Consider the following 16,161-nt stretch of genomic DNA (forward strand, 5'->3'; position numbering starts at 1 on the left):
CTATGATCTCAAGGTGTTGCCAGAGGAAAGGCCACACTGTAACTGAATCTGCTCCAGGATACTGTGAGAAACCAAAGTGACAAGCCGACCTGGAGGTGCTGCGTTTCCTGTGGCTCACCCGGGAATGTTCACAATGAGTTTGTGATACTTTTGTTTTGTTGTTGATATTGCTAAATGTCATTGAAGCTGATATTAAAGGTTGTTCTGAACACTATGGCAACAGTTTCCCATAATGTGCATGACATCATGTCCCACAATGGAACACACCACTGAGAACAGTACTTTAAAACATTAATGTGGGTTATGCAGTTATTTGCTTAGTAAATTAAAGCTCAACTACTATACAACTGGAGAGTGCAACAACAACAACCACCAGTGCTTCAATCACCTTCAAACCTGCCAGAAACATTGTTAAGGGCATGAATGAAAGCCAGGACTACCATTACTACCACTACTACTAACTACCACCATTTGCATCAGGCTGAAGAACAAGCAACCGTCACTGTGGACATGCTGCGCAATGCAAAGCACCAGAGACTGGCTCCAGCAAACGAATCCCCGCAGAACTCACGGAACAATTATCTCATGTTAACGCCACTTCATGTACAACATAAGGCTGGGGTGCAAGGGGTGATGGGTAGGGTCGGGGGGAAGGGGTGAAACATTAGGGAGCGTTTGTTAGGGGTGGGTCAGCAAGAAGAGGCAGGAAGGCCCAAAGGGTTGTAGCGTTGAGGGGTAGGACAGGGGAAAGGAGGGACAGGGGACAGGAGGGACAGGGGACAGGAGGGACAGGGGAAAGGAGGGACAGGGGACAGGAGGGAGAGGGGGCAGGAGGGAGAGGGGAGGCTGGGGTTAGGAGTGATGGTTACAGCAATCAGATGGTTACAGCAATCATCTCCACACCTGCTGAAAACACGAAGTCAGGGTCCGGCATTTGCACGCGTGTAGCTTAAATGATTAGAACATCACCAAAATAAAAATTCTAGAGGAAACGATGGGATTCCTATAATTATCCACAGCTAATTGTATGGAAATAAAACGTTTCTTCAAGCTGATAACTTCTGCTGTGCAAGAGAATGAGCTGGAGCTAAACAGAATCCCCTCCATCTGCCATCTACTGCTGCTGGTTGTCTTCATTGGGATGCAGTAAGGATCCAGGCTTTAATGAGGCCACTTGGCCTACTCACTCCGCTGAGTAAACACAGCCCTCTAGTTCTTCTACGCTACCCTGCTGTCTCTCCCTGACATCAGGCAAGCAGGTGCTCTGTGTGGAGGAAGCTTGTTCAGGACTGAGGCGTCCATCCATCTTGTCTCAATCCTGCCTCTCAAATACAACAGCAGCCACTAAGGGACATTCATGATTCACTGCTTAGTTAACAAGGACTTTAATCAATTAAGAAAACATTTAACCAATGGCGTAATAATGCAATTATGAAGTTGAAATATTTCCCCCCTGCGTGTGTGTCTCCGCCATGGTTCTCGGCACAAACTGAGGGCAGACCCATGGGCAATCAATCACACATTGTCTTGCACACTTAGCATCAGTGTGTGTGTTCTAGTCTAGCAGCAAAATCTGACCGTATGCAATTAGGTGTGAAAGCATAACTAGCTAAATGATATGCAATGGTTTTATTGAAGATCTACATTTTTCTTCAGCACAATGATTCAAGAAGCAACCATCTCAGAAATTGTGATTTTGTATTTCTCTTCCAGTCCCGAGTTGCTGCCATTGCTCATTTCTTTGATTCTTCCCATCCCACTTGCCACAACGTACAATATGCACTCGGGCTTTCCTTTATATGAATTACAGAATGAGAACATGTGGATTGGAACAGACCACTTTGGACTGAAGCCAAAATGCAAACCAATGTTCTGATATTACACATGGAGAGCCACCGTGTGAGAGGGGATGGGATAGACAGGGAAAACAAATCATCTTAATTCAAAACACCAGTTTCTCCCCTAAACTCATTCCTCCTGCCCTCCATACTTTTGGTCCTTTATTTTCCATCTTCTGTGGCTCCCATCTAGCATGGAATGGCTATTAATAGCCACAGTAGCAACAGGTATGATAGTCCCAGTTGTGGTCCTGACTGCAGCTGTCCGTCATCTTGCCCTGGGGCCAAGTGTCTGGTGTTAGAGGAACAGGTGCAGCAGGACTGCCCGTCTGTCTGGGCTTTCACTCGCTCAGTGTCACAGCAGGGGGCCAAGCTGACCACTTACTGCTGGAAATGTTAACCTCATAGACTTTCAATACAACTTGAGGGTTCCATGCTGGGGGCTGGAACGCTCTTGGAGACGTATGGCTAGTCAAAAGAAACGGAAGCTGGAGAAAGGTGTGGAGAGAGGCTGTGTGTTGAGATCCTGGATACACCAAGATGACCAAACTATTTTACAGAATTAACTTGGGAACATAGCGTTTTGACATAAATATACACACACTTGCACGAGACCCTATGCATTTCTACACAGTAACACCACTTTTTGCCCATCTGTTTCACGCATCTGCCTTTACCGAGTGAAGCCAAAGTCAATAGTACTTCCATAGCAGTGTGTCAGCTATGAAAGAAATCAATGAACAGTTTTGTTTGCACAATGTCACTGACATGTCAAAGCAGCAGGATGTGAACAAAAACGGGAAGAGAGCAGAGAAACAGACATTTATTTAAAAAACAGGTTTGAAGTACAATGGATTTGGGGAATCTCTTAAGCCTTATGGAGCGAGCTACACTCTTAATAAAATAGCAAAGAAATGCCGACCAGCCAAAGAGTTGTTGAAGGCATGTTCACACTCCAACACAGGCTGGATGGACAGGAGACTTCACTCTGACTGTAAGAGCCAAAGATGAACCTGAACTAAAAATGAGACAGATGATAGAGTTTAGATGACATCACTGGTGTGAGTAGTTAGTTTAGATGGCCTTCATGCTGTATTGTTACTGTTGTCACTTTATTAGTTCGATGACGTCACTTTGTTAGTTAGACGACGTCAATGTTGTTTTAGAAGGAGATTCTGTGGAACTGCGAAGCACTGGAGGTTTTTTGACCAAACATTAAAAAATACAGTTGGAACGTACAAATGTCTTTCAAATAATCAATACAACGGGTAGTTACTTAGTCACACCCACACATAACCACCATAATCAAAAAACCTAAATGTAACCACGTTAATGGCCGGACCATGGAAACCCATTTCATGAAGCTACAGACGTACAGTTCTTGTAGTGATGCTGCAGCCAAAGGCAATTTTGGAACTCTGCAACAGCATTCTACCACTTGGTAGCTGTGCCGCTGTTGCTCCCAGACGCTTCCGCTTCACAACAATAGCAGTTACGACTGACCGTGGCAGATCTAGCTGGGCAGAAGTTTCACACACTGGCTCATGACAAAGGTGGCATCCCATGATCGTGTCCAGTTCAAAGTCACCAAGCTCTTCAGTAGGACTCATTCCAGTGCCAATGTGTGATAGCCAACTATTTATCAAAAGGCAGCATCACACCTCTAATGCAGACTTTTGAGGGCGCAAAGACAAAATCAGGAGGTGACAGATCAGTACACACCGTTACCTAAACATTAGGCTCATACAGACGAAAGATACCGATCCTGACACTTCTACCTGTGTCTTACATGCCTAAGATATCACAAGATGCAAGGACAGACGACTACCGAGCAACAACAGAGGAAAATGCCTCCCGCCTAAAAGCACGACAACATCCGGGCTGAGTTACTGTGCTATGACAACATTTGGACACTCCTTGAGATCATTCATTTAGCAATACACTAAGTAATTACAGTTGTGATTCATCCACATAAACCAAAAATGTCTTTGCTCTCTATTAAGATAATGACCAACAGCGTTTCTCTGGATTCTTTACTTCGTCTGGTCCACCGTCCAAAGAGGCAAGCAGCTGGAAGTGCGAGCAGCAAAAATAGCAATAATGTATAATAGGCACAGATTGGATTAAACAAATGGAAACGAGCTTAAATACAAGGTCAGACATGTGTGACGAGTGGCATTTAAACTCGCCAATTAGCCTGTGCTGCAGACCTGGCTGAGTTGAAAAATAAGCGCTCTCAGTAGGAGGGGAGGGTGGGTTGTGACACGCCCCCCCCACAGCTCCCACTCTTTGCACCACTGCACCCTTCCACCATTTTTCTCAGGGTTGTTCTTGATGCCCACAGGCAGAGAAGCATGAATGGTTCCATTAGCGGCTGCGTCATGAGCTTACTGTCTGCCTGGTACGCATTAAATGTGCCATTTGCTCGGTGGTAAGTGAACACATGGGGGTTGGGGCTCACTGCCGTACCCATAACTGACACAAGAAGCTGAAAGAGCGGAGGTATCGACTGCTGACTGGTTAAGCTTTTGCACACTCGCAACTCTGATCCCCATAGAGACAACTCATACCTCTACCCACAAATACAAAATACATCCCAGTACGACCCAGTGTGCAGGCCTTTGAGTTGGACCATGATGGACACATGTGGTTTTGCTATTGCCATGACAACACCTAGTAAAATGTATTTTCTTTGCATACAATTTTTCCTTTCTTATGCATTTGTACTCCACATTAGACCCTCAGCTACTTCAAGTTATCTTAAAAAAGTTGTAACTTGCTAAAAAAAAAAAGTGATCTAATGCCGACCTCAGTTTCATAAAAATCACAAACTTTTGAAAACTGTATCTCTTTAAGACCAGTGGACACAAACTGACCACTGTCAGACAGAATCCAGCAGTTTGTCGCACCTCCAAAGGTGGAGCTGATGTTTAGTGGATTAGGAAGATAAAAAAAAAACTACAGCCACTGTCCCAAAAAGGAACAAAATGAAAACGACTCCACTGAGTATTTGTGTACAGAGGGGCAAGGGGAGCAGAGCGACCCTGCAGGGTGACAGATGGCCCCAATGGGGAGACTGGGCTACGTGTTTGCTCTCTCCCACAACTATAAAAAGGAAAAACCCCACAAACCAATTGTTTATTAGTCTGACTGCATTACAAGCTTCCAAATACACAAAACAATGATCCTTTGCCACATGCATACTTAGACACACTCGCACGGCAGAAACATTTGCTACACTGAACCCCAAAACGGGGCGTGGAACCCAAGGCAGGCCCCACCGCAAAAGGCAAAGGCCAAATGTCAGGGCAGATGGGTGCTGCACACAAACCTACAAGCATGACGGCCGCCGCACCGAGCAGGCAGACTCTTTGTCTGCACTAATTTACGGCCAAATGGCGTTGCCCAGCGCAGTCCCACCGGATCCGTTAAGTCACAATTGTAAATGACAAAAAACTATAAAGAGGGAGCTGTGAGGATTTAATGGCTTTTCACAGCAGACATGTGGTGCCTCTGCCATGTGTGCTAAGTGTCATTGTTGTTGTGAACGCTGTCACAGTATGACACATCTTCTCTCTACGCTGCATTATACAAGAAATCTAACTCAATAAACATGTGCATCCATTTATATCATATAGCAATTCCATCATATATTTATGATTAAAGCATGGAGGAAATAACATAAACACACAGATTTAATAAATAACACATTTCACACCCTGCTGCTTGTACACTTCATTGGTATACGACTCCAAAAATTGAATTCAGGCCTTATTGTGGAAAACTGAGCCACATGTGCATGAGAAGAACCCCAGCAGTTGAGGCATTCACAGACCATGCATCCTCGTAAATTCCTGTCATGTAAGCTACTCGTATACATTTCATTCCAGGAATGGATCATTCTTGGGAAAGAAATATCCCAGAAGAACCTTGCACATGCCATCACATGTATACGATAATGAGTCGTTCCTCGGTTATCGGTGTTTTAGACATACGTGAGACCTGCATTAATACAATTGAGTATAAAACCGACTCAATGATTAGAGTGGAACAGTACAAGACCTAAACGCATCATGTCAGGTATAAGTGTTTAGAAACAGCTGTCAGTACAACCGCAAAGAAATACACACCACAAACTCTGTAGGCATGACTGAAGCCTCTGAGCTGCTTTGGGGACACGTTATATACAGTATTATACACACACACACAAAACCACAACTGTTAACAGTAGTTCTGAGAGAAGTGACCTCGCAATTCCGCAGTCGAAGCTGAGTAACAACCAAACAGTCTTACACAACACCTCAGCTCATCTAGCTGACCTGACAACAGTCCTCTGTAGGAGTCACATTATTATGTTTATTGTCAATAAATACAAGTAATTGATTGTCGTACAGCTGAATGATTATGGTGTTTACATCTGCAGCTAGAGAGCGGGCCTTTACCTGGTCCATCGGAGGCTGACAGGGCAGGTGAATTCAGCTTCGGCCGCTTTGAGTTGGGAGGTCCGACGTCCAGCAGGTTTTCAGCCATGGCTGTTAGCTTCTCCAGGTGGATGTTTAGGTTGATAAATAAATGGAAATTATGTCAGGGAAGTTGTTCTGTCAACCCGCCTCTTCCCTGTTAGCACATTAGCAGGCTGACTGCCCGCTAACATTAGCTAACTGGCTAATAGCTAGCTAATTGCCTGCTACCAGCTAAGTTAGCGTTAGCTCCTTCTTGCAGTGAGTCTGTTTCAAAAGAGATCCAACAGCGCCCCGCTTCGCCACCGCCATTCAACCCATGATAATCCAACACCCAACACCCACATTATTATCGTTAAATAACCGAAATTAAAATATCCTCCATGTAAAACTCGAACGTCAAAATGCAAATCAAATAAATTTAGGTTGATAGCTGCATTCCAGGCAAAAAGTCGATATTAACAGATGTTGAGAAAACGCATTTTGGGTGACGTCAAAATTCTTCATGCAAAATTTTTGCGAAGCTCCAGAAAAATGCACAATTGCATAAAAACGCTGTATTTCTGCAAATCAGTTCGAAAGTCGCGATCGGGTCTCCGCTTGCTCACGGTAAACAATACTGCTCCCGAAAGGCGACAGGGGCTGAATCGCCGCACTCTGAAGGGGAAATCAGATATACGGAGCTTTTCTGCCCGACGACCACCGATCCACTTCCCTTTTTTTCGCACAAAATGGGTCCGTAGCGACGTTAAGATTTCGTTTTCGGGGAAAGGACGCTGTCATAACTCGGAAAGGACACTGGATTTCTACATAAAATCCAGTGTTGGACCGAAATCCTAATTCCGAGGCACGACAAGATGGCGGCTGTTGATTCCTTCGATACAAAAAAGTTTTTTTTCTTTTCCAGATCGGCTGTGGAGGGGGAGGGGCCGCGCTATCACGCCCTACGTCAAACCACCGCACCGGCTCACCACTGGGGGCGCTACACTACCGCCAAACACTTTAACTCTTCTTCCACATTTTACAAGCATATTTACCACGCGAACAACTAACGTTTACAAATAGTTTTATGAGACAAATATTACAAATAGTAATGGGTGATATTAAATGATAAAATGTATTAAAACCTAATATAAACATTATACAATTAAACGATATATTTTACTCATACCATTGAAATTGCAAAATTGTGCAAATAGTGCTATTCAATAATATAAACGTCTTCCGTTTTGTACTATACTACTAGAACATGAACTTACACTAATGTTTGGAAGGATTTGGGTTTTGAGTACTGACGCATTTGCAGCAAAAGTAAAAGAAATGTAAATACATCAGATGATGGGAACAAAGGTTTCTTTAAGGATCACATTATATCCACATTTTCTGTTTTGTTTTCCAAATTCATGGCTGGCCTCTTCTGCCACAGCTGTACACACCAAAAGTAATTTAACATTCACCCTCCATTTGGTCAAATTTACATCATCAATCAAAGTGAAGTCAGCACCCTGCAGGTCCTCTGGTTCTGACCCTGTTGGGATGAAGTAACTATATGAATATTGATCAGCCTTGCTAAAACATTTTTATTTTTAATTTCTCTCATACTGAAAAAAACAATAAAATCACAACACTCATGCTTACTCACATAGACACACAATCTTTTGATAAGTGTCTCTTTTTCATTGTTTTCTGGTAAAATCTGGCACATGCACATGTATAAAATAAAATAAAAATCATATGTGACATCAAATAATTGCATATGTACAAACACGGAGTGCTTTGTGCAAATGTGTACAGATTATGAGCATGTGTTGATAAATGATACATGGGTAATGTGCACAAAACATACATAACATCATCTGATTCATGACAATCAAACAAATACACAAAGATTATTTGATCAAACAACGTTGCCTTATTTAATAGTTTGTCCCAGAGTGATCAAAACACATTTGGGTTGAATTTACTAGCTAGATTTAAGATGGAAAGATGTGCGCAACTGTTATCATTTTAATGAGTGATTAGGCTATTTAACACTCTATTCCTTTATATCAATTGCCACTCAGTTTTCTGCCATAAAGTATAATCACAATTTCTTAGATAAAAAGGACTCAATGCCTCAAAGTTGTTCAATGCACTTGACGTTTTGATCTAATTTGCCTTTTCTTAATTGGATTGTTGGATTTCCAGGACTACACGTTCCCCCTGCCACATTGAATTAAATCTTACAATACAGACATCTCCTGCTTACACATCGTCAGAGGAGGACCTTCAGGGTGAAACAAGAAAGTCCAAGTAACCTGAAACAAGCAAAGCTTAGTGTTTGAAGGGATTCAGAGTGTTCAGTTACATGGTGCAATCATGCAAAACATGCTTGGTGGTAAACGTCTAAGTAGAAAGAGTGATACTGAAGAAAAATACAAGAATGATAGAATGCTGCATAATCTAATGCATAGAAGAGGAAACTTCTCACTCATTGCCATGCACACGAGTTCACCCATCCTTCTCTCCCACACAGACCACAGAGGCAGTGGTGTTCGCTTTAATCATTTGTTTTATTTATCTGTGTGCACAGCTGTGTGTTGGAGGAGAGGTGGTGTGCCCATCAACTTCTGCAGTCCCACACCTCAGATTTGCTATCAGTGGCATGCACAGGGGGGGGGGGGGGGGGGGGGGGGGGGGGGGTGGAGGGGCAACTGTCCCGTGCCACGATGACACTCTCATGCTTCTACTTCGCCTGATTGCAGCACACGATCCTCACTTTTTCATGTAAAGCCACAATTTAATGGGCTTCATCATTGCCATAACGTCACAAGCCATTTTAGTTTGCCCCTTTTTGATTGCTATCCTCGCACATTACACTGTCGTTCCGATTTAAATGGTTGATTTTCCCTGTGTGGATGGCTACAGGACTGGAGCCTGATTATCTAGAAAAATGAGGCCGAACAGCAAACTGGAAAATGTAGAGAAAACAGCATTTTCCTCGAAAACAGGATTGTCCTCGAAAACGGCCCCCTGATATTCTCCTCTGTTTCCATATTAAACATGTGGTATAGTTTAGGAGGTTTGGCAAACTTGTTGGGGAGGTGCATCAAAAAAGCACTACAGAATTAAATATGCCCATTACTAAATATCTAAGAATCCCTCACTTCACTGAAACCAATCAAATAAAGATTTTGGACTTTTTGGACTTCCAACTTAGGACTTTTGTTGTAGTTATCTGTGTGGCTCAGGCTGAGCTTCTGGAGGAGCCTCTGTGGATTTAGTTGCGGGTAGAAGCGACAATATCAAACAATCATACACTGTATCTCACACAGTGGGACAGGAAAGGCACTGGTTGTGTCTGTAGGAGAGCACAGTGGTAGAGGTAATCAAAGATATGTCGGCCGTATCTCACAACGTGATGTTAGTTTCTCCAGACTCAAACTGGTGATTGCTTCGTAAGGGATGAAGCAATATTACGCATTTCTGTTTTACTTCTCTAAGTGACCGCAGTTAAAGGCAGCAACAGCGTCATTTTTAAAAACGCAAACAACTAAGCAGCCATAACATTGAAAGATGACTTCTGTCACTGGATGATCTCTAGATATTCAGTACCAAATGTTTTGTATTTTTCTCTGATTGGGTCAAACAACATTTGCTGACTTCATTCTACACAAAGCATTTGGTGCGTAAAGGCCTACAGGTCATATGGCAGCAAGGAAGGGATGCCTTTATATGTACTCAAGTACTGTAATGTACTAGCACTCAGAACCGACGCACACAAACACACATAGGTACAACTATGGAACTATGGTGGTAGATTCATGCCGACTGTTTGAATTTGACTGCAAAAATCTGAATTTGTTTTGTAGTATCTGAAACTGAATATTCAACTGATATCAGGACAAACAAGTGGACCACAAAACCGTCCACCTTTGCACCACTTATACTCAGGAATGATCCAAGTTGAGGATCCATGCTGGTGCTATTTGATCGAATGTAGTTTGTCCTGCAATGTTGTCTGGGTGAAACTGAATGAATGAGAGTTTCCCTTCAATGTTCAGTTCCAGATATTTCAATCAATCTGAAAACATATAACTCAAACCCAAACACCCGATGGCACAAATCTAACCACGGAATTCTCGCCGTGTGCTTCAGGACGTGACAAAAGAGCGAAGGAAACCGCAGAGGCGTAAACTGCTCTATGGGCACACCACCGCACCTCCAGGCTACCAGTTAATGACAGAATGAGAGAGCTGAGAAAGAGAAAAGAGAAAAAGATGGAATTTGTCAAAAAGTCGCAGCAAAAAAAACAAATAAACTGCGAGGAACATGATGTCATCAGAAATACAATCATAATCTATCCCCATCATGACAACAGCATGATACAAAACACCTTTCTGAAACCAAAACAAAGTCAAACATACAGTCATACTTTTAGGCACCACAAAACAATCAGCTAGTTTAGGTTGCATTGCACCTATAGATCACTCAATTAAAGTGGCACAATTTAAATATATTGATACAGTAGAGGGGCCTCGCTCAGTGTAGAGGCCGTGTTTGGATAAGAGTTAAAAAAGCCCCCGTCCCTCCAAGAGCAAATCACACAGCTAAAGGCAGATAATACTTTACTATTGATTGATCTATGGATTGATCCACCAATGTTTTTGAAGGCAATGGATGGAAAGTCGCAAACGTTGATTTCCACAGTTGTAACGTGATCTGCGGGCGACGACACTAGAACCAACAGCAATATGGACCATCCCATCTTATGGCTACTACACTGATTGTCACTCACAGTCCCACATTCCTTTACTTAAAGTGCCTTCCTGCTTTTTGCGATGAATCCCCTTTTTTAAAGTCACAATTCTCTCCAAATCTGTTCCCTTATCTGATTCCCTTTGTGCTTCTGATTGTACTTGTTGCGACAGACTCCATTTAAAAGCTATCTCAAGGTAAGAACTACCAAATACAAGTGGTCGAGAAAACACTGTGCAAGACCTGTGCTTTAAGAGAGACCCCGCAGATGTTACCAAATGTCTTCATCTTCTGAAAATCTACATCCAAACATGTTTACTGATGTTGCATTGTTGTAAGTTGTAGTGTTGTGGAGTTACTTGGACCCTTATGGATCCAAAATGCTCTCAAAGCTCCTCTACATGAACTTAGAAGTTTAATTTAGATACAAATATGTTCACTTTTCCCTCAGAAAGTCTTTTCCTGTGACCTTTTACCCTGATACGTCTTTATTTTTTTATGGATTTCTATCCTTCCGTAACTTCCAGGTGCTTACTTTAATCTATCGGATCAATCTGAGAATGTGGCAGAGCTATACTGTACATGCAGGTCATCGAAAGGAAATTCAGTATCCAAAGAAAACCTGTAATGTGGCAGATAAACAGCACATAAAGGTCCATCGGGTAGGCGAACGTCAAATGTCTCCAGAATGCTACAACTTACATGGAACAATGTCAGAGGCCAAGTTCAGACGCATATGGCCTAAAAATCGTGACATTTAGTAAAATCCCCAGAGTATCCCTTTAATGTGCATCTACCTGCTACACAAACTAAAGGCTATGTAGCCCTATGTAGCCTTGTCCCTTCTTACAGAGTCGGCAGCACAAGTGAATACTGTATTAAAGCCCTCATGTCAAAGCAGAGTATATAAATGAACACTGCTTCATGTGATTCCCTCATTCTACCCTCATTTCCCTGCTCAGCCCATCGTGCTACACTGGCACTTAAATCCATTTCTCTAAATAAAAGTTTTCCCTCATCAAAACTTTGAACAAGTCAAAACAAAATGATATGGCACAAAAATAATGATCTTTAAACAAATACTTGCATTGAAAATCAAAAGCGTGAAGTAAGAAACCACAGCATGTTCCGTAGACTACGCTTTATGGGATCAAGCCCATAGAAAGAGAGTTCAAACTTTGTTCAGTATTCATATTTGTTCGATCACTGTTCTAGTCGTGAAGGCACTTAATGACAAAGATGAATAAGACGACAACAACAGAACTTCCCTCTCACGCCAAGACTCCACTGTTTACATCTCTGTGTTCAACACAGGTGCACCCCCACCCCACTCAGGCAACACTTTGCCACTGCTAAAGCCATCGTAGCCCAAGTATGTGTCCAAACACACAGCGTAACCGACTCCCTCCTCTTCATCCATGCCGACTGCTTCCGGACATTTCACCCAAATGCCTAAAGTGAGGGACGTTCTGCTCGTGTCTACAGACGATCCTGGAGAGACAGCAGCTGGGAGGCAGAAAAGACGGATCAGAGGCGAGCATAAAACTCCTCGTTGAGTTTCGTCAGCTCGTCTGCCCCCTCATCCTCCTCCCCCTCTTCGTCCTGGAGTGCGAGAGGCGCAGGCTGCAGCTGGGAGGGCGCTTGTGCTGCACTAGGTTGTGGGTGTAGTTCAGGGGGGGGAGGGAGATGTGGTGCAGCGTCCCTGTATCCCTCCTCCCTCACCTCTGTGGACTTAGCTGGGATAGGCTCAGGTCCGGCTTCTGGAGGTCTTATCGAACTCTGGGGGTGTGGAGGAAGTGTAGAAACCGTGGAGGGAGGATGAGTTGCTGCCTGGACAGCAGGTTTTGAAGTGTTATTGGCAGGTGAAGCCACCGAGGACGGTCCAACACCCACACCCAGCTCCGTCCGGTCTTGGTAGCCTGATATGCTTTCCCCACTTTTGGGGTACAGAAAGGTCCTCATTTGACCTTTGCCCTTAACATTTACAGTACCTCTGTAGTCAAACTGTAGGCCCAAGGCACTGAGCACAGCGTGGCTCTCCTCGCTCACCTGCACACGGCACTCCACACCGGTGGAGTCCATGCGGCTCGCGATGTTGACCGTGTCTCCCCAGATGTCGTAGAGCAGCTTAGTGGTACCGATCACCCCTGCCGTCAGCGGCCCGTGGTTAAATCCGATGCGGAGCTTGAAACCGAAACCCAGCATGTTCTTGTTGAAGTCGTCTAGCACGCCCATCATCTCCAGGGCGAAGTCGAACAGCGCCTTGAGGTGGACGTGTGGAGAGGCATCGTTGCTCTCTTTGAGTCCCGACGCTGCCATGTAGGTGGCGCCTATTGTCTTGATTTTCTCCACGGTGAAAAATTCTGGTTTGCGCAGGAGTTCGTCGAAATCTCCAATGAGCTCATTGAGGACGCGGTAACACTCTTTTCCGCCCTCGTAGCTCTCCTCATAAAACTCGCTGAAGTTGACGATGCTGGCGAAGATAACGCCCACGTTGTCATGGTTTTTGGAGTAGCTCTGGGTCACCTGAGGACACAATGAGACACGGGTTAACTGTGTAACAGCACAGCACATATGATTGAAGATGAGCTAGGTGCTAACACACAAGCACAAAGGTATTGTTTACAGCATTACATCACTTTCAACTTCGGCATATTTGTGATTTAATTGAAAACCTTGAGATGTTCGGCAACATGAATGGGGATGATGTTGCCCAATAACCACTCAGCCTGGTCTTGCATCATCTGGTTCTTGGAGCGGTGCTTGTCAGCCTCGACGTTGCCGTGGTAATGGAGGCGGTAGCTGACCTCAAACTCCCGGTTGAGGAACCAGACCAGGAGCAGAAGCAGGAAGAAGGCCAAGACAGCCTCTGGGACTAAAAGGTCCAGAGGGTGAACGATGGGACCAGGGCCTGATTCTGGAGTGGATGTGGAGAGATTGAGTCTGAGGAAGAAACAAAGAAAGAGGGGAATGAGACATTGTGTTTGCGATAAAGATGAAGACGGCGGATGAGAGGGAGAGCAGAAGGTCAGGATGAGCAAGGGTCTGATAACCAATGGAGGCAGACGGGCACAAACAGATCTTGCATGAAGAATCAATTGTGCATTGTTGTAAATTGTGCACCAGGTAATTAAATCCACGGTTGAACAGTTGTTTCTTAAATAAACTGACTAATCAACTGAATGGAGTGACATATGGGATTTGATGATGTTTACGAAGGGGATGAGAACCAAAATGCAGCGAGAGAGTGTTTGCCATTCCCTTCCTCAGCAGTGAAGTCAGTTTACTTGTGGCTCAAATATAAATTGCAAGCCAGCCCAGCCTGTGTGACTCATTTGTACCAAGGATGACATTTAGGAGCCATTACTACCAGAGGAGAGGGAGAAAGAGTGAAGGAGAGGCTGAGGATGGATGAAAGTCAGAGAGTGCTGCAGTTAGGAAAACATAAAAGAGGGTCGCTCTCGTTGACCCTTCAGAATGTCCCTCATCCATCACACCTCTCTGTTGCCACGGAAACACTCACCCGTGCACTGGCAAGCTGTTATTACCGGAGCTGAAAGAGACAAGAGTGGTGTCAATCACACAAGTGCACACACAGAACAGGCATCAAACACAGATCAATAAAGGATATCGCCTATTTGGTGGTTTAAAAAAACAACAACAAGTAGCCAGAGGTCAGAAGCATCAAGTACGACTCCATTCTAATGATAATGATACAAACGTATGAGCTGACTGACTCATTTCCCTCGATGCTTCATGCAGATCAGTGCTCTGGCTCACATGTTTAGGTACTTGAGCGTATCGTGACCTTGTAAGGGACAAAGAGTTCTGCTGTATTTAGAATAGAATTTGTAGAATTGATAGACGACACTACATTTGCCTGCCAGCCATATTCCGCTTATGTGTCTGCACTGCAATTAAGACACAAATGTGGGTTAGACCTCTACGTCTATGGACTTCATGATGCATTGATTGTTGCTGATGCATTTAGCCCGAGTTTGAGAGATCCACCAGTGAGGAAATGAATGCGGGGTGGCTTACATGCCTGAGGAAATCGATTCACAGTCGCATCATATCATTCTACTCTCACTCAGCGTAACAAACACTGGGATTTGTCAATTTCAAGTGCATGAAAATCTTATAAACAAGCTTGATGAATCAGAACTGGCCGTGCTGGCATGTGTGACAATTAGACAATGTGATCATTTAGGTGCAGCAGAGCAACAGGAACACTTTGAGAGATGAGGCGAAGCTCCATAAAGAGGCACAAATGCAATATTGGCTAGCGGGATTACAATGAAATATGTTCCCCACCTGTATCTGTGGAGGGGGCTGTACAGCAACAACAGCAGGGCAACTCCAGTGGCAGTGGCCAGAGCCGAGCGCATCCAAAAGCTCAGCTGACAGAAGTTACAATACTGAATAATGGCCAGGATGGTGGCACAGCACAGGAACATGGTCACCTGGAGGAAGGGAGTGTGTGTTTGATCAATAATAATAACAACAGCACAACACAGAACACAGGAAATGCAATCAACTCAAACACAACATGGTTTATGCCGAGTTAATGACAGGAGAAAGTAAATAAGAGCAGGGCTTCCCACAGTCACTGCGGGCGACCATGCACAAGCAAAACCTTATAATAATGGCTTTAATACTTTGCAAAGTCACCGCAGCTTCTAAGAAGAGGAAATATCCAGTTTCTTGTTTTTATTTGGCCGTTTTTAGAAAAGAGTCTGTGACGCTTTAATGTACGCTCCCTTGCAGCAGAACAACTGTGCACATTGAATGAAAACGGGCCACTCTAGGTATTGTCTCTTTAAGTCCCCCATCCCAGAATGGCCTTTGGGTTTGTCTTAGCAGATGCATTTCTGTTGGCATCAATGATGGAAAGAAACTGAATATATAAGGTGTCCTCTTTAGGGAGTTACATTCAATGACATCCAAAACAAAATCACATAAAGAGTGACATCACAAACACCATGGCATGGACAATCTGAGTGTAAATTGTTAGTCAATGACAGCCTAGAGTTCATCAGTGTCCTTTTCAGTTGGTCTGATCCATGGTTGGCTCATTATTCTGCTGCATTCCTCATTTCTGAGATGCAAACAGCACTGATTTGGCC

At 43.9% G+C, this 16,161-nt stretch overlaps 2 protein-coding genes across 4 annotated transcripts in view; both read right to left on the bottom strand.

Moving 5' to 3' along the window:
• The window catches only part of crebbpa (CREB binding lysine acetyltransferase a), a 29,387-nt gene extending 22,207 nt beyond the window's left edge, over positions 1 to 7,180 (bottom strand). For both annotated transcript variants that reach the window (XM_076167266.1, XM_076167265.1), the window contains exon 1: positions 6,281 to 7,180. In XM_076167266.1, coding sequence (XP_076023381.1) covers positions 6,281 to 6,368 — 88 coding nt within the window. In that variant the 5' untranslated portion in view covers positions 6,369 to 7,180. The remainder of the gene's footprint in view (positions 1 to 6,280) is intronic.
• A 678-nt stretch (positions 7,181 to 7,858) lies between these two features.
• LOC143013603 (adenylate cyclase 9) overlaps positions 7,859 to 16,161 on the bottom strand; it is a 30,111-nt gene continuing 21,808 nt past the window's right edge. For both annotated transcript variants that reach the window (XM_076167288.1, XM_076167287.1), the window contains exons 9-12: positions 15,350 to 15,498; positions 14,559 to 14,588; positions 13,711 to 13,978; positions 7,859 to 13,561 (exon numbers count right to left, since the gene is read on the bottom strand). In XM_076167288.1, the coding sequence (XP_076023403.1) occupies positions 12,563 to 13,561; positions 13,711 to 13,978; positions 14,559 to 14,588; positions 15,350 to 15,498 (1,446 nt within the window). In that variant the 3' untranslated portion in view covers positions 7,859 to 12,562. The remainder of the gene's footprint in view (positions 13,562 to 13,710; positions 13,979 to 14,558; positions 14,589 to 15,349; positions 15,499 to 16,161) is intronic.

Source organism: Genypterus blacodes, unplaced genomic scaffold, assembly GCF_046128005.1.
Source record: "Genypterus blacodes isolate CSIRO-AG114 ecotype Tasmania unplaced genomic scaffold, CSIRO-AGI_Gbla_v1 ptg000157l_1, whole genome shotgun sequence".
Classification (NCBI taxonomy): domain Eukaryota; kingdom Metazoa; phylum Chordata; class Actinopteri; order Ophidiiformes; family Ophidiidae; genus Genypterus; species Genypterus blacodes.